This window comes from Ischnura elegans, chromosome 9 (assembly GCF_921293095.1).
Source record: "Ischnura elegans chromosome 9, ioIscEleg1.1, whole genome shotgun sequence".
Classification (NCBI taxonomy): Eukaryota; Metazoa; Arthropoda; class Insecta; order Odonata; family Coenagrionidae; genus Ischnura; species Ischnura elegans.
The window spans coordinates 84256379-84284366 of NC_060254.1; the positions used below are offsets into that span (position 1 = coordinate 84256379).

Sequence of the window (27988 nt, forward strand, 5' to 3'; positions counted from 1 at the left end):
CCACAATGTTCTTGTGAGTTCAGTTGTCATGAGAGGTATTTGCCGCTGTCATAATCAATCTTTTTAGTTATATTTATGTAACCCAGTCTCTCTTTATCGATAAATTAACGAAGTGTTCTATAATCATACTTGATAGAATTGCTTTTTATTTTTTTCAAGACCTCTTGAACGTAGTTTTGTGTCTCTATGATCACAGCAGTGACGTAGATGATAAGCAGGCACCCCCTTTAAATCATTACCTCGGATGAAAGGCTGAAGCAACGTCCATTTCTAGGGGTAGAGGTGGATTTCACTTCCCCTTCTTGGCCAATAGGGTGGTTTCCTATTATTTTTTTATTGCCTAAATCGAAAGATTATTACTCCTGGAGTACGTATTTCACGCTTTTAGATTTTTAAATGACGATATCTATTTTTCGCGATTAAATGAAAAGTGAAAATTTTCAAGCGCACGAAAATGCGACCCGTAAGTAGGAATGATGGGAAAAAGTCCGTGCGACGCATTTCTGGTTCCCACTCCCGCCTTGTGAGGTGACCTCCCTGGTGAAAATGAACTGTTCCCTTAACTGTTCGTAAGCTGTGCACGTACTGTGCAAACGGTTCACAAATTTTCTGGGCCGTTCATGAAGTGTTTGGGAATTGTTCGCACGCTCTAACCTGGTACCCACGAACGGCCCATGAACGGAAAGCCTTGTGCACGGCTCCTGCACAGTTGGACATGAACACTTCATGAACACATATTTTAGTTCTGCACATCTCCTCCACAATTACTAAATGAAATAATTTATCCATGATTCACTATTTTACGTAATTAATCATAAGGAAAACAACCATCATTGTGTTCATAATTTTCTATGCAAAATTAGGATCAGATATTGACTTAAAACTTGGAAAATTTCCTGGGCCGTTCATGAGGTGTTTGGGAATTGTTCGCATGCTTTAACCTGGTACCCACGAACGGCCCATGAATGGAACGCCTTGTGCACGGCTCCTGCACAGTTGGACATGAACGCTTCCTGAACAGATATTTTAGTTCTGCACATCTCCTCCACAATTACTAAATGAAATAATTTAGCCATGATTCACTATTTTACATAATTGATGATCATTAACATATCACCACGAATTAAGGAAAACAACCATCATTGTGTTCATAATTTTCTAAGCAAAATTAGGATCATATATTGACTTAGAACTTGACAAATTTCCTAGGCCATTTATGAAGTGTTTGGGAGTTCACACACTCTAACCTGGTACCCACAAACTGCCCACGAATGGAACGTCTTGTGCACGGCTTCAGCACAGTTGGCCAAGAACGCTTCCTGAACAGATTATTAAATTCAATAGCCCAACCCATTTCTTCCACAGTTACTAAATGTAACATTTAATTAATGCTATTCATGATTCACTACTTTGCATAAATGATAAGCATGAATTAAAAGAAACATGAATGAGTGCATTATAAGGGAAGACATTTAAAATTAGGGCTAATATGTTCAAAAATTCAAAAGGGCTTTAACTGTGAGTGAATGTTTATGGTGAGTTATTGGTGAAATACGCAAAAATTGCCAAATTGGTGTAATGAGGGTAATATATATTTACATTGACAGTTTTAATAAAAGTGTAAATATATATTACCCTCATTACACCAATTTGGCAATTATAAGTACAAATGTTTTGAGGTTGCTATGCATTTACAACAATAATGTGAGCAAAGTAAATAAAGTGGTGACCCAGTGAGAAATGGGTGGTGGAATCCACGTGGAACCCACGTGGAATCCACGTTGAGTGGTGGATATTTGGTGGTGGTGGATATTGAGTGGTTGGACCCACGTGGAATCCACGTTGATTTCAAGTGGATTTGTGGTGATTATCATAAAATGTTAAACAGAATTTCTAATTTGTGGAACTTAACTCTCTGGTGACATTGCGTCATTTATCACCCTGAAACCACGCTAATTATGTGAAAATGTATCGCACATTCTATTTATATATAATTCGTGGAAAGGCAGCCATGAGAGCACATGAAAAATCGTAGACACATATATAGAAGGTTTAGATATAGAGTGGTCGAGGTTTTAATGGTTTTAGGACAGCACCAACTGCTGTTTTAATTTTTCCACCAAATTTCCACGTGGGTTCCACGTTGATTCCACGACCAAAAACACGTGGTATCCACGTTAATTCTCCACGTGGGTTCCACGTGGATTCCACCACCCATTTCTCACTGGGGAATGTGTGACTTTCAAATACAATCCTGAGCTTGGACAATAACTGAAAGTACTGCAAATAACCCCAGAAGCTTGAATATCTTAATTCCCAAAGACTTGAGAGCTCTTCCTGAACAGTTTAGTTTCATTGGTATGCAACACTTCAGTTCAGCCTAGCTACAGTTTGTAAACATATCTACCACAGCTTCCTGATCAAGCACTGGTATTATTAAATGGATTTCTTTTTCTTGACCTCAATTATTTAATGATGATTAATGTCTTGGTGTATAGGTCTGAGAATGATATACAATTGTTATGAATGATAAAGGTTGCATACCTGGTGAAAATAAATTGTTCAAGAACCATTCCAAAAGTGTGACACGAAATGTTCAGAAACTGTAGCAGAAGTGTTCATGAACTGTTGGGGAACCGTTCTTGGAGTGAATTTTGGCGTTGCAAACTGTTCAAATAAGCTATTCATGGGGTATTTTCCTGCTGTTCATGAGGTGTTTTCAGATGTTCATGACGCATTCTTTTTAACTTTACAGGAAGTATTTACAATTATACCAATGATGATTAATGTCTTGGATTGTAGGTCACAAAATATACAGAAAGAATTCAATTGTACACAAATGTAAAAGAAGAGACAAGAATTTTGGCATATTATGTATGTAAAATTGAATTCTATTTACATATATTCTTTTATTGTAACAAAACATTGTAATAACCTTTCATTCCTTTATGCATAGGCTGATTTAGGGGTGGGAGGCACCTGCCCCCCCCCCCCCCCTCCCCAGACGCTTGAAAAATAGACAAGATTTTTAGTATTATTTTTGTTTAATTGGGAGTCTCAATCATTTCCGTAATTTTATATTAATAAGTATCTTGTTAAGATAAAGAAAATATATTGTACAGTAATTTTTCTATGCATATTGTTACCCTTTAAATCTCAAATATGAGAAGACTGTTTGCCTGTCACACCCATTTGCCCCTTCCAGAATAATATCCTGGATTCGCCCTTGCCTATTCATGTATCAATTTAATGTAACCATTATCATTCATAGCCCAGAATAAGGTATAAGGAATATATCGAAATGTTGGTAAACAATTTTGCATATTATTCTCACAATTGTTATTTACACAATTATTATTGTCAGACCTACACTTAGAGATGTTAATCATCATTGATATTATGGTAAACGCTTCCTGTACAGTTAAAAGAATGCTTCACGAACATCTGAAAACACCTCATGAACAACTGGGAAACGCCTGCTGAACGGCTTATTGGAACGGTACGTCACGGTTCAATGGGCCAAAATACAGTCCGTGAATGGTTCAATAATAGTTCATGAACACTTAGGGAACAGGTTCTGAACACTTTGTGTAACGCTTCCTGCACGGTTACTGAACACTCCATGAACAGCTGAACACCTCATGAACAGCTGGGAAACACCTGCTTATTGGAACGGTTCGTCACGGTTCAATGGGCCAAAATACAGTCCGTGAACGGTTCAATAATAGTTCATGAACACTTAGGGAACAGGTTCTGAACACTTTGTGTAACGCTTCCTGCACGGTTACAGAACACTCCATGAACAGCTGAACACCTCATGAACAGCTGGGAAACGCCTGCTGAACAGCTTATTGGAACGGTTCGTCACGGTTCAATGGGCCAAAATACAGTCCATGAACGGTTCCCGAACAGTTCATGAACACTTAGTGAACAGGTTCCGAACACTTCGTTTAATGCTTCTTGAACGGTTCGTGAACAGTTCATTTTCACCAGGGCTTGATCGAGGCTCTGAGCGCTGATAGGATGCAGGATGCTAGCGGGTAGCTGAGTACCTTGCTGGCTGGTAGCGATTGGCTTAAAAAAGGTTTATTAATACCTTATCAAACGAAGAAAACTTTCCAACCTAAGCCAGTTTTAATAGGTGATTATTAAGACATGTTTCCCTGAGCTCTGTGCCTCATGCATGCATTGGTAACCTCAGACGATGTATAACTCCTATCCTCTCGTGTAGAAACTAGGTCCCTGTGACGTCACATGGAGTGGAATCGCATGGGCGCCAATCTGGCCTTTTTCAAATGAGGATAAAATTTGACCCTTGCCATTCGTCAAAACCGGTATTTCAAAAACCAAATAATTTGTGTATTATGAATACACTAATGGTGGGTAAGGAATCGCAATCAATGCCTTTCGTTTTCTTTGATGAAGGAAACTACCCTATTGTCAATCACTCTGGATTGTGAAGGTGGTTTATGTGAAGAGGCTTCACATATTTGAGATGTGAGTTTTAGGATGGTCATAAAAAGGTTTGAACACGTGAAATCTCTCCATACGATGATGTGAACTAGGTTTGACTATGTTTCTGGGTGAGATAAATAAGGAGGAAATGGTGCAGATGAACTGAATACAGTGAGGAAAATTAATTTACCTTCACCAGGATTCGAACCTGGACCCCTGAATTGTGGCAGCAAAAACCAACTGCTAATAAGAGTGAACTAGAGAGCATTACACAAATTAAACATGAGTAAGGCTGGGAGCTGCTAGCAGTGACATAGTAATAGGGGGTGGGGAGGCAACCACACCCATAATTTTTGAAAAAATTTAAAAGATAATATCATTAAGAATGCTTTCCAATGGAAATTTTATTCCATCAGTTTAACAAACAATTTTAAAAATAAATGATGAATATCCAAAACCCACAGGTCCAGGCATATCAGATCCCAGATGGATTATTGCTGAGTATGTTGCATACCACCAAGGCCCCAAGGAGGGTAATGCCTCCATCTCTTCCCCAAAACTACAACGTTGATCTGAGTCTGGGTGCTAGATGCTCGGAACCTATATGATATGCTTAACGTCATTTTATAACCTCACTATATTTCCAGGTACGACAGCAACAATATACTGAGAGAAATATTTTGCTGAATGAGTATGCATAGGAATTCATTTTTCCCCAAACAATAAATGATTTTAATAAATGCCTGGTGAAGCTGAACCAAGGCAGTCAAATTAATATAAATGCACACCACCTTTTTTGCTTTCTCTTTAAAGTAAAAGGCTGGTGACCTGATACCACCTGCTACAGACTTGTATAGGTGGTGATTGGATTAGAATAAAAATGTATTGTTTAGGAGTATGTGGAGATTCATCAGTTTACTTAATGGAAAATTATTCCAAGCACTTGAAATTTCTAACATGTATTTACTTACCTATTTTATTTTAGGTCTGTGCTCATGCTTTATTAATTTTCAGAAATTTTAACTACGAAAATTCCATTAAATATTCCCGCAAATTTAGTCAAAATGATATTTAAATATTAGAAGAAACATCTTGCTAAAAATAAATAATACAATTGTGCTTGGCTATGGTATATATTATTATGAATCTGAATTTCCTGAGTAGAGAAATAAATAACATTTTTTTTACAAATCACCAGCATTAATGCCAATCACGGTAAAAATATTTCAATGACGAGCATGTCATCCAAGGAGGCTATGCAATATTCTTTTTTTTTAGGTATCAATTTACCCAGTGCAATCACATGTGATTCAAATTTCAGATATTCCCTCACAATCCAAGAACATTGCAAATTGTGTGGTATCTTCTACTATCAGCGGCTGACTTTTTCAGACACCCATAGAGCTCATTTACTTTGAGGCAGTCAGTTTTACTCAAAGCCTTTCGCTGCCCCAAACGAGCCCCTGGATGTTTTGGTGTAATAGTTGGCATACCACGTCCTTTGCTGCAAGCGAAAAGGAAAATAATTTGGTTATTAGCATAGTGGACCACTGAAGACATTTTAATAACAGGAGCAGCCATAGAGGGTTGATCAGTTATAAAGTTCGTGTTCTTAAAACCTTCATATTAGTTCATGAATTTTCTTAATAATATGTATCATGATGTTGCAGTGATATGTTTACTTTGAATGGATATGAATTGGAAATAAAAATACTTTAAAATCCTGAATTCACAAAAATTTCTTGCCCTATTTTCATTTTGGATCAATTTATATTAGGAAATCATACTTCCTATTGTACTCTGATAGTTTATTCTTTAACTTTATAGCTACACATACGAGACGAAAAGAGATCACAATTCTTCTAGTACAATCATATCAATCTAAGTTCACTCACCTGAAGAAATTTTCACCATAGTGCATAATACTGTCATAATCATACTCAAATGAATAAGTAGTGTTCTTCAGACTTTGCTTATCAAAGTTGACTAAGAATTCTGAAAAAATAGATGAGTATCATTACTGCAAACCCTCATTTGAGTTGCTACCAGCAACATACTAATAACATTGCTTCTTAATAAATTGTCTAAATAATAGCAGGATAATAAAATAATCTAATAAACTATCATTAGAATCTATATAAGTTTAGATAGCTAATTCAATCATGAACAAAATAGGTCAGAAGTATTTTAAAACTATTCAAAGCAAGAATACTTAAGATAGGAACCAAACAGCAAGAAGGAGTTTGTATGCATTTGAAATACAATAAAATATACGGAAGGATGCATAATGATGATAATCAACGATTATTTTAAGACCTAAGATGCTTGAAGGACTTCAATGGAGACAAGTTGTCTTTAGTGTCTCTGATTCACAAAGAAGCACTTTGGTTTATCATTCCCTTCAGTAGATCTAAGATGGGTAACTTGCAGTGAGTGAAGAAAAAAACAGTGTGATTAAAGATAAAACAGAAGAAACTTGCATTGCTCTTGCACCTTTACTTGTACATTTTCTAACCATTCCAACAGCATGGACCACAGTAGCCACTTCAGCTGGCTAAAGGCATGCTTTCATTCAGCTATATTTCCATGAACTCAGTAAGATATGATCAGAACCTTTTATCGGAATAATGATGGAAGTGGAGGCTGTAACTTGATGTAAATTTGCATGCCTTGAAACTATACATGGGTGAAATCCTCAAACAAATCCCTGCCAACAGGATCCATCACATTTGAAAAATGCTATAAAAATGTCCAAGAATTTCTGTTTCGAGCATTCAGAAGTCTGTGTAAACAAGCACGGAATCCTTATTGCTTTGCAAATATACATATTTCAATTGAACTTATTGAATGTCTGATTTAGATTGCGTCGAGGTTTATAATGCTTATGAATGCTTTGTTTGGAATTAAAACAAAATAATGAATGTCTAATGCCTTCCACAAAACCAACAGGGCCTGGAAAGGAGGCTCAAATGTAAGAGATATCAGGGAAATAGAGGTCTTGTCATACTTCTTCAAACAGGACACCTTGTTTCAAATCTCAGCCAAGTCAAATGACTTTTCCACTACGAATTTACTCCTTAGAAAAATATTATAACTTGCAAAGATGACGAATTAATGCACTCATGGAAGCCCTTCACATGTAGCCATACTTGTTGTTTCCATATCCACATCTTAGAGAATGAGTGAGCTTGGAGTAATTTAAAGGATAGAGAAGGAGTAGGAATGCTTGAAGTAAAAAAATGCTATTCAACTTATCCATACAATTGAAATATTAGAGTTAAAGTAATACATACGTGGTATGATGTTGTCAAAATGAACTTTGACAAACTTGTCCCGATCTGCTCGAGACTGCTCATGAAAGATTCCAAGGGCATGTAATAATTCATGTATGGCTCTCCCAGGTCCTCCAAGGCAATTAGGCCCTTGGCGGTCAGGAGGTTGCAAGGAAACAATTTGGGTTCCACCAGTGCGTCCCACAAATGACCAGCACCTGATAAAGGCAAAGACAAAAGGAGGGGTTACAGAATCTAATTATTTCCGTTGATAACTACAACATAAATTCTTCATTAGTTTTTATTCTGAAATTTTCACATGAACACATCAGAAATAAAAGAGGAGTAGCAGTCATTATTTCTAATAGCACAAGTTTGTAACTGATGGGATTAATTGGATGAGAAACGATGAAGATAGACATTCTAGATAGAAGTTTGAGATGCACAAAAGATTCACATAACTTCTTATAACCTTTGCAGATAATTATCAAGTGAGAGGTAGTTTGGTTATCCATCATAAAAGATCGTGCTCTCCAACATGAATAAATACAGTAGAGGTTAAATCATCAAAAAGTAGGATTGCAAGAAGTTTTCTTTCAGTTTGTCTGCTGAAAATTGTTCCTGCTTTTATGAGGATGAGCAAGTCGCTGTCCTGATGTGAATGTTACACCTCTTCTGCAGGAAATGTTTGTGCTCCATGTGTACAAAGGGGAAAATTGACTGCACAAGAGCTAAGGGACCAGTTCTACCTTCCCAGTATCAAAACTTACCCCTTCGGAAATTTAATGGGCCATATTAAGAGAAAGTCCTTCCTCTTTCCATCCCATGGCACAAATTTGATACAAGTCATGAAATTTAGAGTTTGAATGGCAGTGTATATGGTAACATGGTCGGCAGGATCTGCAATTACAAGATTTAGAATTACATTCATTTATTAATTAATATTACAATGAAAATCTCAATAAACTACACACAAGATAAAGAGAGGCATTTTGGGCATAAGAATAAAATCCAAAATTTGTATGAAGTCAATTATTCTCTCTAAATGAAATTAAACGGTAGTTTTTTACTTTCTATTATTAGAAAATTATATTTTGAAGATTTCATATTGAAAATATTTTATTATTTTATCAATATCTGTGATTCATCACTTTTACCACTAAATCAAAACTAAGTTGAAAGATTTTTTTCAGCCTCATTAATCTGAAGTAGGCAATGCACAGATGCCCAAGAGCTCTACCTGATGCAGCTGCAGCCATTACTGTATCTTTTACTCAGTTGGAGATGGATAGTAAGTATAGGATGAAATGATAGCCTATGGTTCAATTCATATACATAATAACCCTTTATTTTATATGTATGTACCTATTATTGAGGGAAATCTCCTCAGAAAAAATCACAGATGGAGGTAGATAGGACAAAAATGGACATTTTTGCAGTAGGATAAGGACCTAAAATTGAGTAAATACGACATAATGTGTTATGGTGGATGGGTTGCTTATCAGATTCACACTCTGATACATAAAAATTTTTGTGTTCTCAACTGATTATTTGATTGCTCTTGCATAGGAAAGGGTGTAAACTGTAGGGGCAACATTAAAATGAAAGAAGAAATAGCTCTTTCGTTAGGAGGACAGCAACAAGTGCAACACTTTATCCCTGAACATCTTTCTTGGATTGACACTATCAACGAAATATGTAGTTCAATGCTCAGTTCCACATTTTCACAAATAAAATTTTTCAAGAAGGAAAATTTGCCATAAAATACAGGTTATTCCGCAAGGCACCAAAATTTTAGCTAAAAATTTCCCTTAAATTCCACCACAAGTCCATAAAAAATTTTGGCAAAATCAAAATACTTACCATATAGTGGGGATATGACATAAGGAACTGTTCTATTTTTCCACAACTTCTCAGGAAATACATCCCACCTGATGCCCACTCTCCAGTAATCATATGCCTGTGAATATAAAACAATTTCATTTTCAAAATATAAAATAAATCTTTAAAAATATTATAACACAATTGAGAGACTGACATCACAAGCCAAAATGAGTGTTTTTTTTACATTGGTGGGGAGTCATAAAACAAGCCAGTATTTGAAAACTTGACTCTGCTACCTCTAGCTGGACATAACCCTCAAATCAACGCCCCAAGGAAAATCAAAATGTGAGCATGACAATACTGTTTTTTATTTTAAATGGATAGATTAAGCTGTCAAGTCGCTTTATTTCAAGAATGATGTGTGACATGATTTAATCTGCTCATTCTGTGTATTGAATAAATTAAGGGTATTTTTCTCATATAAATATTGAAAATACTTTTCCTGATTTCATTCTTAGAACACAGAAGGTGTATAGAGGAGAAATATAAAAAAAATATGAACACAAGTAAAATGAATGTATATTACCTCAGATGATAGAGCCATGTCACCTTCAAAGAGTGCAGGCCGTACTTCAGGATCACTGCTATAAGCTAAAAGTTCCTTCTCCTCCTCAGTCAAGCTTATTTTCACTAAGAATATGAAACATTCATTAATCAGAAAATTGTGATTGGAGCTTCCATTGATAGTTTCGTCAGCAGTAAATGATGTTTATGACAATGCTTTCCAGATTACACTTCAAGAATCTTACCTTCTTCAGGAATAGGAGGATATATCACATCAGGAATAGGAGGAAATGAAGTAATTGGCGGTTTTGATATAGTTTTTCCCATGATACAAGGCAGTAAAACAAAATATAATGGAAGACTGCTGAGTATCAGAGCACTGTGAAGGAAAATACTTTATTTAAGATCACGGCATGATGATGGACATATTGAGTGCAAATTGAATTATATGATTTCTACATTTCTAATAAATAAAAAAGTCAACTAAAAAGCCAAAAAGATATGTAAGGGGATATTTTAATCTAAGCGTCACTCACATTTGGCCTCTGGGATCAATGTGCTACCAATTATTTGCAAGTAAAAAGACCGGAAAAGGAAGTTCTTTCTCTTGGCTCTTTTTATAGAGCCCACAAATTGAGGATTTGAAGATGAGGTCACTGAGAAGGGAGATGCTAGGAATTTGCATTTGTGTCTAGTACACAATTATTTTTAGTTCCTGTCTTATGGATTTCTGTTTATTTTTTTCTTAGTGCCTACAGGTAAGTCAAGACTAACACATAAGGGAAGTACCTAATGTTTTAAGTTTAGTTAGCTTGATTTAATGGTAACCTGGAGGTTGCACAATAAGACCTATACATATAATAGTGGTTATTTATTACATTGATAACGAAAGGGAAGAGAAACTTGTGGCCCGAGGGCTGTGTGAAACAAAATATTTTCAGCCCACACTTTTATCAGCTGTCTTGTCTAGGCACTTTAGGTAGTAGAGAGGCTTCCTAATACAATGAATAATTTATTCCTGACATTAATCATTTAATGCTACGATTATCAGTCTGGGAAAAATTCAGCCCAGCTCAGAAGAATACTGGAAAAGGAGAACTTCTGCACCATTGTTAAGCTATATTTCAAGGGTCATCCCAGTAGAAAAATTAAGAGTCATGAGCTTGGCACAAAAGCTCCAGTGGAGTTGCCATAGCAAATCGATACCTACACTGCATAAATGCTCAACAATCGCCCACTAAATCAAATTCGCTCATCTAGTACTATAAGGGCTATCTAGATGAGCGGATTTGATTCAGAGGGCGATTGTTGAGCGTTTATGTAGTGGAGGCATCGAAATACATAATGGTGCTCTTCAGCCCAATGAGACAGGATTCCATGCAGAACAAGCAGAAGAAGAAAACGATAATGCTACCAATTAGGTACCCTTCTTCACGTAAGTTTTGACTGGCAGACTAATTTAGGAGTTTCATATTTCACAGGATAGAATTTTTTTTCCCAACATGTAATTGCCTAATAAAATAAATTAACTTTGAGCAGAAGTTGAAAACACAGACCAATTAACTTAAAAAATATTCTGACCTTTGAAATGCTTAACTCACAAATTATTCTGCTCAGTGGCGTAACTAGGAATATGCTTTGAGGGGGATGGGGAAGAGCGACCTCTCACCCCCCCCCCCCCATTTGAGAAAATTTTGTAAAAATGACATGGCTGCAAGTACGTTTTACATAATTTTGGCACTTAAGATTTGGGTTTCATTAAAAGGTTACGTTAAAATTTACTATGAGTCCAAACTAGACAATATTTTTGAATATTATTTTTATTTCTCCGAGGCTTTGGGGGGGGGATCTATCCCCCTCATCCCCCCCATAGTTACACCACTGATTCTGCCAGTCTAAACTAACATTAAGGAAGGACATGGGGGTAAAATTCTTTCTAAAATTCGGAAATAAAAAATGAACTCGCACCGAAAAGTGAATTACTTCATTTTCATAATAAACTATCTTACAACTTTAAGATTTTGCTATCTGTTTTCCACAAAAAATAACAATTTTCACTGCCCGATTTTCTTTAAAAAAATCCTTTTGACCCTATACAGACGCACATCTCTAGTAAAAAAAAACACTGTAGTATGCAATACCTCCGTCTATATCCACCTTTATCAGAATCGCGTCATAAGTAGCAGCCACGGGGGCGAAAAATTGTTTTAATAAATCGCAACATGAAAACCCGCTGGTAAAAATTGTTCCTGAATGACATTCACTCCAAGTCCACTCTCAGGATAAAGAACTAGGTCCCTTCTCCGCAACATTCCCTCGGTTCATCGCGCCGCATTTAAAATCTTACAAACACAGACTAACATTTCGGAATCATTCAACATTTTCAGAAAATACCTACCGGCTGATTGTCTAGAATAAATTTATAAACCAAAAATTAAGGAACAATGAGTAACGTGTTTACTTAGTGATGGAGAAAATACACCGTACTTACTGCAACTTAAAGGATCCAGTCCTCTTCTTCAATTTAAGACGAGTCTCCATTTCTGATGATGTGATTCAATTCCACTAATTGGTACCTAAAACTTCTGCAGTATCGACGCAAACATTTAGAGCAGCATGCTCTTGAAGTTGAACCACAGACAAGACGTCCGGGGAAGACGGCCTTTGCGACCGCCTAAATTTTCCCGAGAAGCGCCTGGAAAACAAAATTAACACTTTTCCCACGAATGCAGGAACTCCGAACTCTTCCCGATGACCCACGTCCGGAAATTCTGAGCCGAGGGAGAGGTTGTACGAGGAAGCGAGTCGATCGAGGGATAGCTCGCTTTGTCTTCCAGCCAAGAACTAAAAAATGTTACGCTTTCCCCTACGCTAGCGGCGTGGTCTCTTCCTCCGGAGCACGTCTGGCAGCGCTCGCGCGTTGAAGTCCCCAGACTCCCTTCCCGGCTCCGCGAATACTAAGCGCTTTGCGAGACGGACTCAGCCTCTCTCGGGCTGCGAGCCGACACTTTCGCACCGGTGAGGGCGGTGGAGGGGAGCGGTTCTTCGAGAGGGGGCGGCGAGGAGATATTATAAGTGGTCGCATCACTCCCGCACAACCGGTCGTAATCGTTCTTCATTACCGCGCGCTACTAAAGTTTCCCTTTCCCTTGGGCTACATCCTAGTCGCGGTGGAAATCAAATATTAAGGAACATAGAGTAAGGTGTTTGCTTCATGATAGGGAAGGCACACCGTATTTATAGTAACTTCAATAACAGCCGGTGCAGCCATATTTATTCATCCGTGAAGGACACTTTAGCCCTAAAGTGAGCTCCGGTTGGGCACTTTACGGTAAAGTGACGATTCGGCCATTTTTCTTCTAAAGTGGCGTCTATGAAACGGAAAAAGCAGACTTTAGCCCGGCTAAAGTATACTTTACCCTAAAGTGCCGTCTATGAATCGCACCCTAAAAGGTTCCGTTCTGTGGCGAAGCGAGGGGGGTCCGGACCTCCCCCCCCTCACCCGAAATATAAAAACACAATTACTTTGCTTCATCAAAAAAGAAAACAAAATATTGACAAATCGCGAATTTTCAAAGGATTTACTTGAAAAATGAAGTTTTTTTTCGTTTACGAAATTCGTTAAAATTAGTTAAAAACCCTACATAAACCCTAATCTAGTACCTTTTTTTTTCAAAAAATTTCCCAGGGTTTGGTTCTGCACCACCCCCAAAAGAAATTCCTGGATACTCCAATGGTTCCGTTCCTACGTGAATACAAGAATCCTGTGGAATAAAAAAATACCATTTCGTGTAAAGCTATTACCCGTGATCTTTGGTGTACAATTCATGGAGGATGGCGCATAATTCCTCCTCTACCGATCGTATTTTGTCTTGCGCGTACCTAAGACTACTTGATCTGCACTGTCGGCCAATCAATCGGGGGAAAAACAAGACCCTTTCGTGTAAGGCTGTAACCCGTGATAATTGGTGTTCAATTCATGAACAGGGACGCACAATTCCTCCCCTACCGATCGCATTTTGACTTGCGCGATCCTACGACCTCTCGAGCTGCGCAGTTGGGATTAATTATAAATTCCTCCCATTAAGGCCACGTCGAAGGGTACGAGCCAGATGAAAGGTAGTTAACGTGATGGTGTCACGTAAAAAACACTGTCATGAATTGAAGAGGGAAGTCCACGATGGGACGGGAGACTGCCAGAAACTTCTTAAATACTTCTTCCATGCAAATCCACCTCAATCGGTAGAATGCTAATAAAACTGATCAAAGAACGACTAAGATTTGATCAATCAGCGGAAAAAAGACCCTTTCGTGTAAGACTCTTACCTGTAATCTTTAGTGTACATTTCCAGGAAGAGGACGTGTTATTCAACCTCTACCGATCGCATTTTGTCTTGATTTCCTTACTTATTGAAAACTTACGTTCTCGTTTTGACATTTTCAGAGCATACTGAGCAGACCCTCAAAAAATAACCTAATTCTCAAAAAATAACATTTTTCCTTAGGATATGCAATAAGGTAATCTTTTTCATAATACAGAAAAAACAATGTGAACAGTAAGTTTTCCCAGTGATTGTCTTCGCAGGTTCTTCGGGTTCTGCTGAGTCCTCTGATTTTTAGCTCAAGTTTCCGCCACCGTTGAATGCTCAGTGGAATATTCTCTATCCGCAGGCAGGATTAATGTGATTATGGAGAAGAGTCGACTTCACGTACCACGATAATTTCAAGAGAATAGAGCAAGTTTTAAATAAATATTAAGTCAGGCAATCGACGCAAAATTCGACTCGTCGAGCAAGAAGGATGCATCGGCTTGAGGGGGCCGACTACCTGGACGGAAAGCACAGCTGGAAATCATCTCAGTATCCCAGTTTAACGCAGCTGTCGGAATAATTTTAGTTTTCAACATATAATTAGGAAATAATGGATCGGAATGGTCATCACGAGACTTTTTCATTCCCGGAAATGATGTTGAGGGAAAAAATTTCAATGTATTTTTATTATATTTTTTCGACATGCTTTCATGCGAAACGCGACTCCCAAAAGACAAATCACGCGATAGCGGCCTTTTTTATTTTTGCTTGTAAATAGTTCGTAATACAGAATTTATGAAAATAAAGCAACAGTGTAGAATAAAAGAACTTTTATTTAGATTTTTTCTCTAACAAAATGGATACGCAGGTTGAAAAACCCACAGCAAACGTTCGCATGTTCCATAAGGTACTTTTGTCCTCTTAAATGCAGTATTTGAAAATGTTTCCATGCCAAGGTGATGGAAAAGTTGCTATTACCTTTTGGTCTTAAAACAGAAGTACTGAACCCCCTATGAGACAGGTTCGCGACTGCGGGGTAGAAAAAATATAGTTCGCATCTATTGCAATAAAAGCTTTTCCTCTCATGAACGACATCCATCGAGGTTGAAAAAAAATAGGGTACAGAAACTATAGGTAATTCAATCCTTATATTTTCAAGTTCATGATTTTTCCACTAATTTTTGACAGCTGTCTAGCCGTTCTCATGTAACGAGCGTGATTCGACTTAGATTACACCATTATTTGCTAATAACTCAAAAAGTAATAAATTGAAGTGCCCATAATTGTTTTTTTAAAATCATGATTCTGATAGCATAACGGATTATATCAAGTCTTTGACAAAACCACAGTTATTTTCCAGCTCTAAACAATGTTCTTCGTGTGCTTAGACAAGCACAGCCATAATCACATGCGTAAAATTTGAATTTTCAATTGCTATGTTCAGAAAATATAGCACGGAAAGCCAATTTTCGTTGGTTCTGTCGAAGAATTACAGTTAGAAGAGTACCAATTTGAAATTTTCATGGAGATTTTTGAAATTTTCATGGAAATTACGTCTACTTTGTTTCCCGCACCAACTACCAACGTGCACGTAATATAAACGCACCAATAAAACGTGCGTTGCAGTGACGCCATCAGCAGCCAGCTATTTTGACACCGCCCGTGACCCTTCCTATCGGCCTCTTCCCATCCCCCTTCCCAAACAGCTTCACCTCTCCCTCCACGACATTTTAAGCCCTCTCTTTCTCCTTTGACCTCACTCCATTCCCCATTTTCCCCCAATCCTACGCCAGATTTTTGAGATTTCTCGTCAACTCTTGCAAAGTCAAGCGCTTGTGCCAACGTCGAGGCCACTGGGAGTGAGAATTCCCGACGGAGACTTTATTGGCAAAAAAGAATGTGTGTACTGAGGGCGCATTTCAGGCTTGGTATAAACGAGTGCGTAACTACGAGTGGCGGAATTCAAATTCAATATCGGGCGATTTTCTTTTACTATTTTTTAGGTCTGATCAGCCAGTGACGTAATAGTGGTTTATTAAATACACATCTCCTACAGGGACTAGACTAAGGATACGTTTTCATGAATTGTGTACCATAACAATAAAGGGGAAGAAGGACCAAATCCCTTGAAAACACGGCACACATTAACTTGGCCACATTACAAGAAAAACGATCTTTTACATTACGTTCTAGATCATCGCTGGATAAACTGAGTACTCCCTTGTCCAGACAACTTAACTTGAATAACTCGGCGTAACTATGTAGTCGAAAAGTAAAAAAGAGCGCCTGCTGGTTAACAACTTAAAATGGCGTAACTCGACATAAAATACTTCTCCCTAAAGAAAAGCTCTAATTTAGCTCAAGACGAGCGGCGCAGCGAGGGGGGGGGGGGGGGTTTGGGGGTTAAAACCACCCCCACCCCCAGAGCTCAGAGAAATTTTTAAATTTAATCCATTTTACTTAATGGATTAGTATAACTTATATAAAAGTCTTAGGATTAATCAAATATCCCTCAGAAAACCGTAAAACTCGCCATTTGGAACCATTAATCTTAAAACTTTTCTGGAGGAGGGCCCCCGCAACTCCCACTTACCCTGGCGGGTATGCAATACCCCAACACCCCAAAGTATTAGTCGCGCCTAAAACCCCCCTAGCCTTAATTTCTGGCTGCGCCCATGCTCAAGACTAACCAGATGATGGGATGATAGTTTTGTCTATGTGTAGACATAAAAACACTCGCTAAGTTCTATACAATCAATATCACGATTGGTGCGCGGTTTGTGCTGTAATTGAAGGTTACATGCCAAAACTGTTCGGGTTCATAATTTCTTTCTGTATCTCCATCAGCCATAAAACAGTACTATGAGGCGTTTTACGACAGGGGAATTAAAAATAAACAACAGCGGACAATCACAAACACCCATGCTATGGGGTAGGGGCCAGTGGCGTGAATAGGATTTTAATTTGAATGAATGAATGAGGAACCGAGGAGGAAACACTATCTGGGGCCCCTAACAAAGCAAACCCTCGGAAAAATATTTCAACCAGATTCTAGTCACATTTTAAAGTCGTAATGCCATTTGCTGAACTGAACCACATGCAAAAAATTTGGCGTTTTAAAATTTTACATTTAAACAATAGGGTGGTTTCCTATTATTTTTTTATTGCCTAAATCGAAAGATTATTACACCTGGAGTACGTATTTCACGCATTTAGATTTTTAAATGACGATATCTATTTTTCGCGATTAAATGAAAAGTGAAAAATTTCAAGCGCGCGAAAACGCGACGCGTAAGAATGAATGCCGGGAAATCTCTCCGTGAGACTTATTTCTGGCTCCCGCTGCCCCCCTGTGAGGTGACCTTGAGGCGAGGCTTAGCGCTGATACGACGCAGGCTGCTAGCGGGTAGCTGAGTACCCTGCTGGCTGGTAGCGCTTGTCTTAAATAAGGATTATTAATGCCTTATCAAATGAAGAAAACTTTCCGACCTTAGACAGTTTTAATAAGTGATTATTAAGACATGTTTCCCTGAGCTCTGTGCCTCATGCATGCATTGGTAACCTCAGACGATGTATAACTCCTATATTCTCGTATAGAAACTAGGTCCCTGTGACGTCACGTGGAGTGGAATCGCATGGGCGCCAATCTGGCCCTTTTCAAATGAGGATAAAAATGGACCATTGCCATTAGTCTAACCCGGTATTTCTAAAACAAAATAATTTGTATATTTTGTATACACTAATGGTGGGTAACGAATCGCAATCAATGCTTTTCGCTTTCCTTGATGAAGGAAACTACCCAATTATTATTCATGAATATTGCTAGCTTTGGGGGTGGTTTATCACCCTGTTCGACCCCCTTATACTGGTAGGTGCCACCTACTCAGACGGGACTTGACCCACGACTTCCGGTTTGGCAGGCGAGGACTTCTCCCCGCCACCACTGAGGTCGGCATGAGGCATGTTACACCCAGTACAGAGTCGTGAACGGGGGTGAACAAAAATCGGGGAGAACATTTCCTCAGGCCCCATATCCCTCCTATTTACGAATACGTAGTTTACACTATTTTCACGAGGGTTCCAACAGAATATTTTCCTAATTAATATAGTATTTCCCGAATGAAGCAAGCATTTTGGAGACTGACAGTCTTTTGAGTTTTTTTTATGTACTTCTATGGAAACTATGTTGTGTGTGTGTGAAATGTTGTACTACTTACTTAATATTATCACAGCCACCGAGTGCTTTATGATACGTCATGACCAAAGTAAGTACTTCGCATTTAATATTTCAGCCTTAGGAATTATCACAAAAAATTGGCTTTGATTTGGTTTTGGCATGATTACGACAAAATAATTACTTTACTAAAATTAAACTCAGAGTGCAAGAATTTTTACTGGTGAAATAATTGTATTCTAAATTCAGGTCTTCCACCAAAATTATTTTACAAGTGAAAAAACTTGATGCATTCATGTAGCATTAGTAGTGAGATTGCAACTACAAGGTCTCTTTAAGGGCGCTGAGTATCTTGAGAATACTTGCACGTACTACAATGCCAATCCAGAGCTTTACTTAATCCCATTCATGTCATAACATAATTGTTTCAGGGGCGCCGACTTATAAAAAATATTGGGGGGGCCCATATCGGAGGTCTTGCCCCGGGAAGAGGTTAAATTCAAAGTGTGTCGCAGCACCGAAACACTATCATGATTCACACCACTTGATTCAGTTAACCTGCTTAACCTTATAAGTATTTGTTTTAACACATTGTTGAATTGTTTTTAAAAGGCAACTATCGTCAAACATGGGAAATAAAAATTACCAATATATTTTTTGTGATTTCACAAAGCATAATATAACTTATTTATTTTCTTGAATTATTGAGGGGGCTCCGCCCCCCCCCCCCCCAAACGAATCTTTGAGGGGGCTCGGGCACCCTCAGGCCCCATGGAGTCGGCGCCACTGAATGCTTTAGCAATTTTGCCATTTGTAGCGTTATTGCAAAGCGGAAGGAATATTTTTTAAGCTAATTCTTTATAGCTAATAAAATTGTAGTTACATCAGTTTATTGTATTGGTCATGTTCACGCGCCGGATACGCTAATGAGAATTAATTTCTTTTTATCGTCTCCTTCCACGCGCCTCCGCCCTTGAGAGAGATTCTCAGTATCTAATCGAGCCACGGTAAATGTTCTCGCCGGCTATGACTCCGCCCTCGTCACGGCTTTTAAGTCGAACCCATTCATTAATCCTCCTCAAGCCCTCTCCCACGTTCTCAACGTCCGCAAACAGATCCCATCCTCTCTTCCCGATTCACCGCCTCCTTCCTTCACCACGTCCTATTCCGGCAAACAAGTTGTTCCGCCTCACTTATGATGCTTTTTGAATAATCAGATGGGGTGAAAACCCGTTAAATTGCAGCCGATGCGAGCGAAGACGTAACCGAAATAGCGCTCGCTCGGATACGCGCAGCGATTTACAAAAATGCCTGTGGCGGGAATAATAATTCTAAAAAAAAGGGACTTGTTTCAATATTTACGGATTCATGAGGAATTCCTCGCGTCAATGTTTACACCTTATTTTTTATATACCCTGGCCTTCAGCAGCGAAAGGTACTCAAAGAATGCGGTACTCTACGCATTACATCATTAGTTGGAGTTATTATGATCACAAATATTTTTGATGAAAATCTGAGAGAACCACAAAATAACTTTTTTCTTCCTATCAGCGTATACTTTATATTTAGTAGAAGGATCAACAACTTTGCTATTTCCACATAGTAATTTATTAACACCGACCATGGTTTCGTTACAGAGTAACATTATCAAGGTGTATGATACTTGATAATGTTACTCTGTGACGAAAACATGATCGGTGTTAATAAATTACTATGTGGAAATAGCAAAGTTGTTGATCCTTCTACTCCTGCTATTATGGATTTCCACCAAGTCACGCCCGCTACGATTAATTACTTTATATTTAATTTATAGGTAATACGCTTTCATTCAACCGCCCGATGGCAACGCTTACACCACGAAGGGGTTCACTAGAACCGACTCGTTTTTTTTTCCCGAAAGCTCGTCATTAAGAGAATGACTAGCAGTGCCAACCTGCCTGTTGCACAGCCAGGTTGACTTTGCTGTGCTACCGGTCGTTACCTTGTCGCCTATCGTTTTGGCGCTGTTGCCCGTCATATTGTTGCACCTGTTGCTGGTTGCTAGAGTTTTGCAAAGGAGAACCACTGCAGTGGGGAGACAGGAATTAATTGTGGCTAACCACTGTTTGTCAACTGTTTAGTTGGTAGGCTGTTTTTGGTCCGTTTTTGCACGTTTTTTCCCCGCAACTTTACGCAATGTCGAGCTACAGCGCTGAAATCAAGTCTAAAGGCTGTTTTACACGGTGCATGGAATTGCGAAGGTTGGAGCTGCATTAATTTCTAAAATGGCGTGGAATTGCGCGAATGAATGAAGGAAATTAGAACAGGGGCTATTTTGCCGTCTCGCATCCACGCATTCTCGCATGTGTTCTTGCGGTTCACCGCTTTACACGATGCAATTTTGATTACGCCTTCGCACATACGTCAGATTGCGCAATTTCGTGTACCGTGTAAAACGGCCTTAAAATGCGCCCGCAGAGATTTTTCGTTGAACGCACCAAACCCCATCCATGTAGCATTTAGTGCGACTGAGATAGACCCGTAAGTGTGACTGCGCAAAATGCCGACAGACTGAAACGCTGCAATCTCAATACGTATAGAAAAGAGGGAGACGAGAGAGATCTGAGGCTAAATGTAGCAGAGTTCTCCTACCCTCAAATCCTTCACAGCTTTGAAGGAGTATTCAACCCACGAAAAATTTGCGTGACATTCCAAACAAGGGTGTCTCCCGTACGAACTACTAATTTACACGATAATGGCCCGTCATAAATTCCATCACGTTGACAGCTCGAGTCCCTGGGTGTCTGGTTCATCCTCACTATTCGCTCTTTCATTCCGACCTCAGAGCCTCGGTCTTTTACTTAACGTTCGAAAGGTATTGCTCAAGGTGATTAGTATTCTACTCGGGTAACAGCCTGCGGAGGTGCAACACAATCATCGGTTTGGCATGGGAAACGATGGATACCCCTCAGAAACAGAGTATTTTTTCCGCTCTTTTTTATTGGGAGCAGACCTATGAAGGGAGGTTAAAGGTCTACGAACTCGTAGACAGCAGTGGCGCAGCGAAGGGGGGGGGGGGGGGTTGGGGGATAAAAACCCCCCAGAGCTCAGAGAAATTTTTAAGTTTAATCCATTTTACTTAATTGGATCAGTATTACTTGTAGCATAGTGTTAGGACTAATCAAATATCCCTCTGAAAGCCGTGAAATTCGCCATTTTGAACGAGTAATCTTAAAAAATTTCTGCAGGAGGGCTCCCGCAACTCCTGCTTACCACGGAGGGTATGCAATACCCCATGCCCCAAAGTATTAGTTGCGCCTAAAACCCCCCCTAGCCTTAATTCTTGGCTGCGCCCCTGGTAGACAGAGATTTTTCCCCTATTAGGAGTTGCTAGAAATGTCTGGCAAAAATAGTAGGAACCATGCACCAAAATTATCTTCGAGCATTAAGAAAACTGCCGACCATTATACGGCAAACGAATTCCCGGCTGAACACAATGAGCGGGCTAAGCAATCATATTTTAAAATGAAATTTTCACCCTCGATCATTGAAATCACGAATGAACTTCATTGATATGAAGCGGGAGTAGAATTATGCTTCATAAAATATGCACATTTGAAATTAGGCTCTTAAAAAAAGAATAAGACGATTACTAAATACGAACAGGCCCGGAAAAACTGTAAAGCACGCATCGGGAATGTTTTACTGCTATTATTTGAGCACCAACTAAATGTCTACATCAAATCGCAGAGAAACCACGCAATGCATACAGAATCGGATGATGTAAAAGCTAAAAACAACTAAAATTACATGACTGATTAAGGCTGATGGATGATAGTCACCGGAAATGTGAAAATCTATGAAGTTCAAATTTCCGCCTTGAGATTCAAGGAAATAAGAACGCAAACGAATTTAAGGTTTAATCGTTCAAATAATTTGTTTGACTAGATAGAAATCAGGTATTTTCATTGGTTTTTCAAGTTGTAGGTAAGATTTAAGCATGGAAAAGGTGAATGAAATCAACATTTTAAGGAAACTGTAACAGCTCTTTAAGTATTAGTTTTTAAAATTACAAACTTGAAAAAAAGATTATTTTCCTTAAAGACATTTGCAACTTTTGCTTCTAGGGGAGGGCAGCTGCCCCCTCCTGTCCCTTGCTGGGTACAACCATGAGCCCGAGATCAATTACTTCACTCCCTCACGGTTTTCAATGCCTAATTATTTTCAAATGAGAAAAAAGGTTTTAGAGGATAACACAAGCAGGTTAAAACTATTTACACCTTCAATTTTTTCACAGCAATTTTTAAAACCTCGCATAAATCAATCAGTGACCAGGCTGAGACCAATATTAAAAGAAACTTACTTTTTAAGCTGCACTTCATCCGTATGGCAATCAATTAATAATCGAATCCATTTCGGAAATAATTACCTCACTATATTGTTATTTCTGCGAATGGTTCTTACGCATTCGAATTACTATTTCCATGTTTTTATCTCACGTATCGCGAAGATAGCTGTTCTACCGTCAAGATGCTAAGGTAATTGATTTTATATTTTAATGATAGCGATTTTTATCCACAGCGTTAATTAATATTTTTGTTTTCTAAGTGCATGCATATTCGTGTGCGCTTTAATTTCAATGATATTTACGTTAAAATAAAAAATATAAAAACAATATTTTTATCTAAAATTCGTCAAGATTGATCTATCAGTTTCTCACAGCTGAAAAAAAACTCATGTTAGAGCAATTAAAATATTCTTACGAAAACAGGCGTGAATACACAATTGTGAGAATGCGCTACATAAAACGGTAATTTTGACATAGAATTAAAGTAGAAGTAATAGCATTTCGGTAGGCTGGCTAATAAAAAGCCTGACGTAAAGGTTTGGCGAGCTCTCCAAAGAACGATGTTAATTTTAAAATGTATTACTTGGGTCAACGCTCAGTTCGCCGTACCCGATGAACTTAGGTCACCGGTAAAACCACTAACCACTCAGTATTCGATCCCGAAAACCGATTCAACAGGTCTGAGAAGCGGGTAAGAGGTCACTGAAGAGGCAACCAGGGTCTATGAACTTGATTACGTAATGACGCATACCAAGTCCGCGCGAACCAAAATAAATCCAACTTCAACGAAAAGCAGATAATTTCTTCCACTCAAACCATTGGCTGGACCAAAAAACTAAACGCAATAGATTTCGTTTGAGTGAAAAGTAAAAAAAAACTGTTTTGATAATTACATTTTATTTTGTCACTCTATTTACCGATCATAAATTCTGAAAGACAATAAAATTGGACCTTAATGGTAACTTGGGACTTCATGAAATAACTTTTGAGTACGTTTTCCTCAAATCACGCTAATGAAATAGATTTCGAGAATACTAAAAACTATCCTGGAATTCTAGCCGAGAAAATTCAAAACTAAAGTAAATGAAAATAAAATTTGCTGCATTTTCCACAGTGCATTTATCCTTCCATGTTTTCCTCCACCTGATTAATACTCGCAATGATATTCACGCGGTCAAACATATTTATGCATAGAGTTCTTCATTTGGAATGCAATTCTGGAAAAGGAAAGTCTGTCAAGTCATTCTCGATGACTACGGATTTTATACTGCATGGGTCAATATTCCCCGCTGCACTGGGAAATAGTAGGATTAATATTGTGAATTCATTAAGATGCCGAAATATTTAGCATTTTACTAATACCATAGCACTTAATTAACATGAAACAAAAATACTATATCGATACCATAATCTTCAGGGTCCATTTACAACTTCCCCAGCCTAATTAATGCGAAGAATCTCATATGATTGTATTCGATGACTAACTAAGATCAAAGAGCACTTTACTGCCAAATATGGCTAATTTTTAATCCGGCAACACTAAATAATAAAAATATGGCTTTATATTAATCACAAAATATCCAGGGGGAATCATTTATCTTTTAGATACGAAATATAAAACGTTCCTGTTTACATCCAGGTATGTAACATTATTTGAGAAACATGGATAAAATGTTATACATTAACTTCGGTAAAATAATTATTTGGAATGTTAGACAAAAACATTCAATGCATGCTTTTAACTATAACGTACAAATACTGAAATTAAAATACACACGGATATTTATGCATTAAGAACACAAGAATATTAATCAACATTTTGGATAAAAATCACTATCATTAAAACATAAAATCAATTTGCTTAGCATCTTGACGGTAGAATAGCTATATTTGTGAAAAACGAGATAAAAAATATGGAAATAGTAACCCAAACCTATTAGAACCATCATCTATATTATTATTATTAAATAACAATTTATTGAGGTTATTTCCACAATGGATTCGATTATTAATTGAATATTATACGGATAAAATGAAGCTTAAACAATTGGAAAATTTCAGAAAAATGGAAATTCAGAAATTTTATCAATACTTTGATAACAACTGTGATGTATCCCTTATAAATAATCACCATTATCCTACATGAGAAGGTTTTCTTTCCCCATTTTCTCTGGGGCTAAATTTTAATACTAAATATTCAAGTGTTTACTGAATTATGACCGTAATATGCAAGAGGTTTATCCACAAAATGACGCTTGGTGCGTTGAAACTGGTCGAAACCAAGTAAATATAATAGGGTGGAATATACTAAGTTGGTTTATAATTAATTTAAAATGAATTTCCACAAAGTCAACTCTATGCGCACAATCAGAGCTATGGCATAGGTATGGGTGCTGGACGAGAGAGAACAATTTGGCCGAACCACTTCTGCCGACGCCGTAAAGCTGAATTTGACATCCCCGCTCAGGGGCACAGAATCCGTGAGGGAGGGAATGAGATTTGGGAGGCCCCCTTTCAGCCGTCGAAATAAAAGAAATCACCTCCCGTTATCCATAAGCTCAGTCGCTGCGGGAGAAACGATTGTTTCTTTGGCTACGACTCGTGTGGGACGGTCCGAGGAGGGAGGAAAGGGCGTTGCCCCACGCGACGCACGGCGCTACAGGGTCAACAACCCATCTTCTCCCTCCCGCCCGAAGAGATTTACCTTGCCCTTGCTGGCGTGCCCTTGAGGAAGAGAGAGAGGGGGAGGAGATGGCGAGCGGGAGGAGAATTGGCGTGGCGCGGGAATGCACGAAAAAAAACTAAGCTAGTCATTGCGATCTGTAGTCATTGCGATCGCAGTGGTCAACGATGTCACTTTTCCTTGAGGAAAGTCACAGTCCTAACCATATTCCAGGCATTGGCAGACATTTTACGGAGGTATTACTACGAATAAATAAATATATTCATTAAATATAAATAAAATTTATAAATAAATATACACTTCTTGATATTCTTCTAAGTGATATTTATCACGTAATATAATCCAGGTAAGGTAAGACAGTGGCGCAGCAAGGGGGGGGGGTTTTTGGGGGCTAACCCCCCCCCCCAGAGCTCAGAGAATTTTTTTAATTTAATCCATTTTACTAAATTGGATTGATATTACTAATAAAATAGTATAAGAATTAATAAAATATCCCTCAGGAAGCCGTAAAACTCACCATTTGAACCGTTTATCTCAAAATTCCGCAATTTATTAATGTCCCACCTTCCGCTTATCCTGGTAGGTATTCCATACCACTATACACCCCGGTATTAGTTGCACCTAAACCCCCCCCCCCCCCCCCAGACTTAATTCCTAGCTGCGCCCCTGAGGTAAAAAAAAGACAATAAAAAAGAGATTCACATGAGTTTAAAGTTTCGGTGGCACTAACACTTTCCTCAGTCAGGAAACTAGTCCAATGAAATGAAACCCTCGAATTAAATACTTGGTGTGTAAAGATTAGCTGATAGGAGAATTGAGTGTAGAGTGATGTAAAACCAATCTTAGGATTGTTGACCAGTAGTGTACCATATTTTTTCCAAACGTGGCTGAACATCTAGCAGAAAAGTATTGCAAAACAGTCACTCAGAATCCTTTAATGCCAAAGAAAATTTTAGAAAAATGTTATTATACGCAAATACTAATCTACGCGTATGTGTGTCAAAGAATGTAATTTGAATCTTTGGCGAAAGAACTTACGGTACTCTGTCAATTGGACAAGACGTAAAATGTGATTCCTGTGTCGTCTGATAAAATTATCGGCGCCCTTTCCACGGAGAGGTAGGGACGAAGGTCAAGGCTGACAACCAGCCGCGTATTTGACACGATATAAGTCGTATGAAGACATGAAGGAAAACGCGCAACACAGAGAAACCTTGGGAACAGTTACCAACTAGAGGGTCGAGGATGCAAATAGCGTGTCCTGAGGAAAAGAAGTTTTGAACCTAATCGTATACAGAAACATTGACATCGGCACGACGAACACAATATAATTTCCTATCGTGACAAGTTGAACGTGAGTCTTGGGTAAATATTTGACATTAAGTTAGCTATTTAGGAATCAGAAGTTCAGGTTTTCACCGAAAAAGACGTCACAAGAAGGCGAGGGGCGTAAATTTAAAACTCCCACTGAAACGTTTAAAAGATACGGTCACAAGTGTACGCTCTCAAAATATTTATGGAGCAACCCATTTCCCTTTCCTTCCATGCATTACGTCCCATTTTACTCAGCCAATTTCATCCACGTCTAAAACACCGTATTATTCAGAATATACCCACATCCTTTATTACCTACCTCTATTACGAGCTGTATAGTATGGTATTTGTAGCAGGCGACAGACAGCTAAGATCATTTGCGCCACGAGGGAAGGGTATGGAGGGATTCGGAGAAACCCGTTGTCGGCATTAGCCTTCTCATAACGAAAGGCGACCATGGCTTAACGTCCCATCCGACGGACGGTTGAGCTTGAAATGTCCTCCACACATCATTCAAGCAGGGATCGGGCAGTCTCCGAAAATTCTCTGCCACCGCCGGGATTTGAACTTGAACCAACGGGGTGGAAAGTCAACACTCTATCTACCACACATACCCGATCCCCCAAATACGAATGGGACAACTCAACAGTAAAATATGGACACCTCTACAATCAAAATCCGGCTAATTTTGTTTCAAATGGAATAAGCGCGAAATAAATTCAAGCGGATGTATTTTTTCTCGGTAGCTAAAAATGTGTGTCAACGATTTATCTTAAATTTACTTCCACTTCATGAATCGGAGAGATGTAAAGATGACTTAGGTATTGGTATTATCTCCAAACAAAATCAGATTAATGAGGACTCGATACCAGTGTAAAAAGGTGGTCGTTGATGGACAAGACCTCCATTACAATCAATTTTCCAATAAGCAATCCGATTGCAGTCAAGGCAAGACTTTGCTTTCCGTGAAGAACGGCTACCAGATAACTCGTCAGTCATATTCTTATCTGAGGTGACTACGTATTATTAGAGATATTTGCCTGGGGGAAGGCCAGGCGGTTGTCC

General features: G+C 38.5%; 1 protein-coding gene across 1 annotated transcript; it reads right to left on the minus strand.

Annotated features, from left to right (window-relative positions):
* Window positions 1-5574: 5574 nt before the first annotated feature.
* Window positions 5575-13102, minus strand: LOC124165985 (hatching enzyme 1.2-like). Its single transcript, XM_046543548.1, has 8 exons — window positions 12607-13102; window positions 10361-10494; window positions 10138-10241; window positions 9591-9687; window positions 8498-8627; window positions 7749-7945; window positions 6351-6450; window positions 5575-5959 (listed from the first exon to the last, which is right to left on the minus strand). Exons 1-8 carry the CDS (start codon window positions 12654-12656, stop codon window positions 5785-5787), a joined length of 987 nt encoding a protein of 328 aa, XP_046399504.1. The 5' UTR covers window positions 12657-13102; the 3' UTR covers window positions 5575-5784.
* Between the last annotated feature and the right edge of the window lie 14886 nt (window positions 13103-27988).

Bases quoted from the DNA above. Each gene is read 5' to 3' on its own strand.
- LOC124165985 (XM_046543548.1), bottom strand. From the start codon at position 12,656: ATGGAGACTCGTCTTAAATTGAAGAAGAGGACTGGATCCTTTAAGTTG. The intron at 8,628-9,590 runs GTAAGTATTTTG...TTGTAATTGCAG, and splicing joins TGTCATATCCCCACTATATG to ATCCTGCCGACCATGTTACC. The intron at 6,451-7,748 runs GTATGTATTACT...CTATTTTTTCAG, and splicing joins TTTTGACAACATCATACCAC to AATTCTTAGTCAACTTTGAT.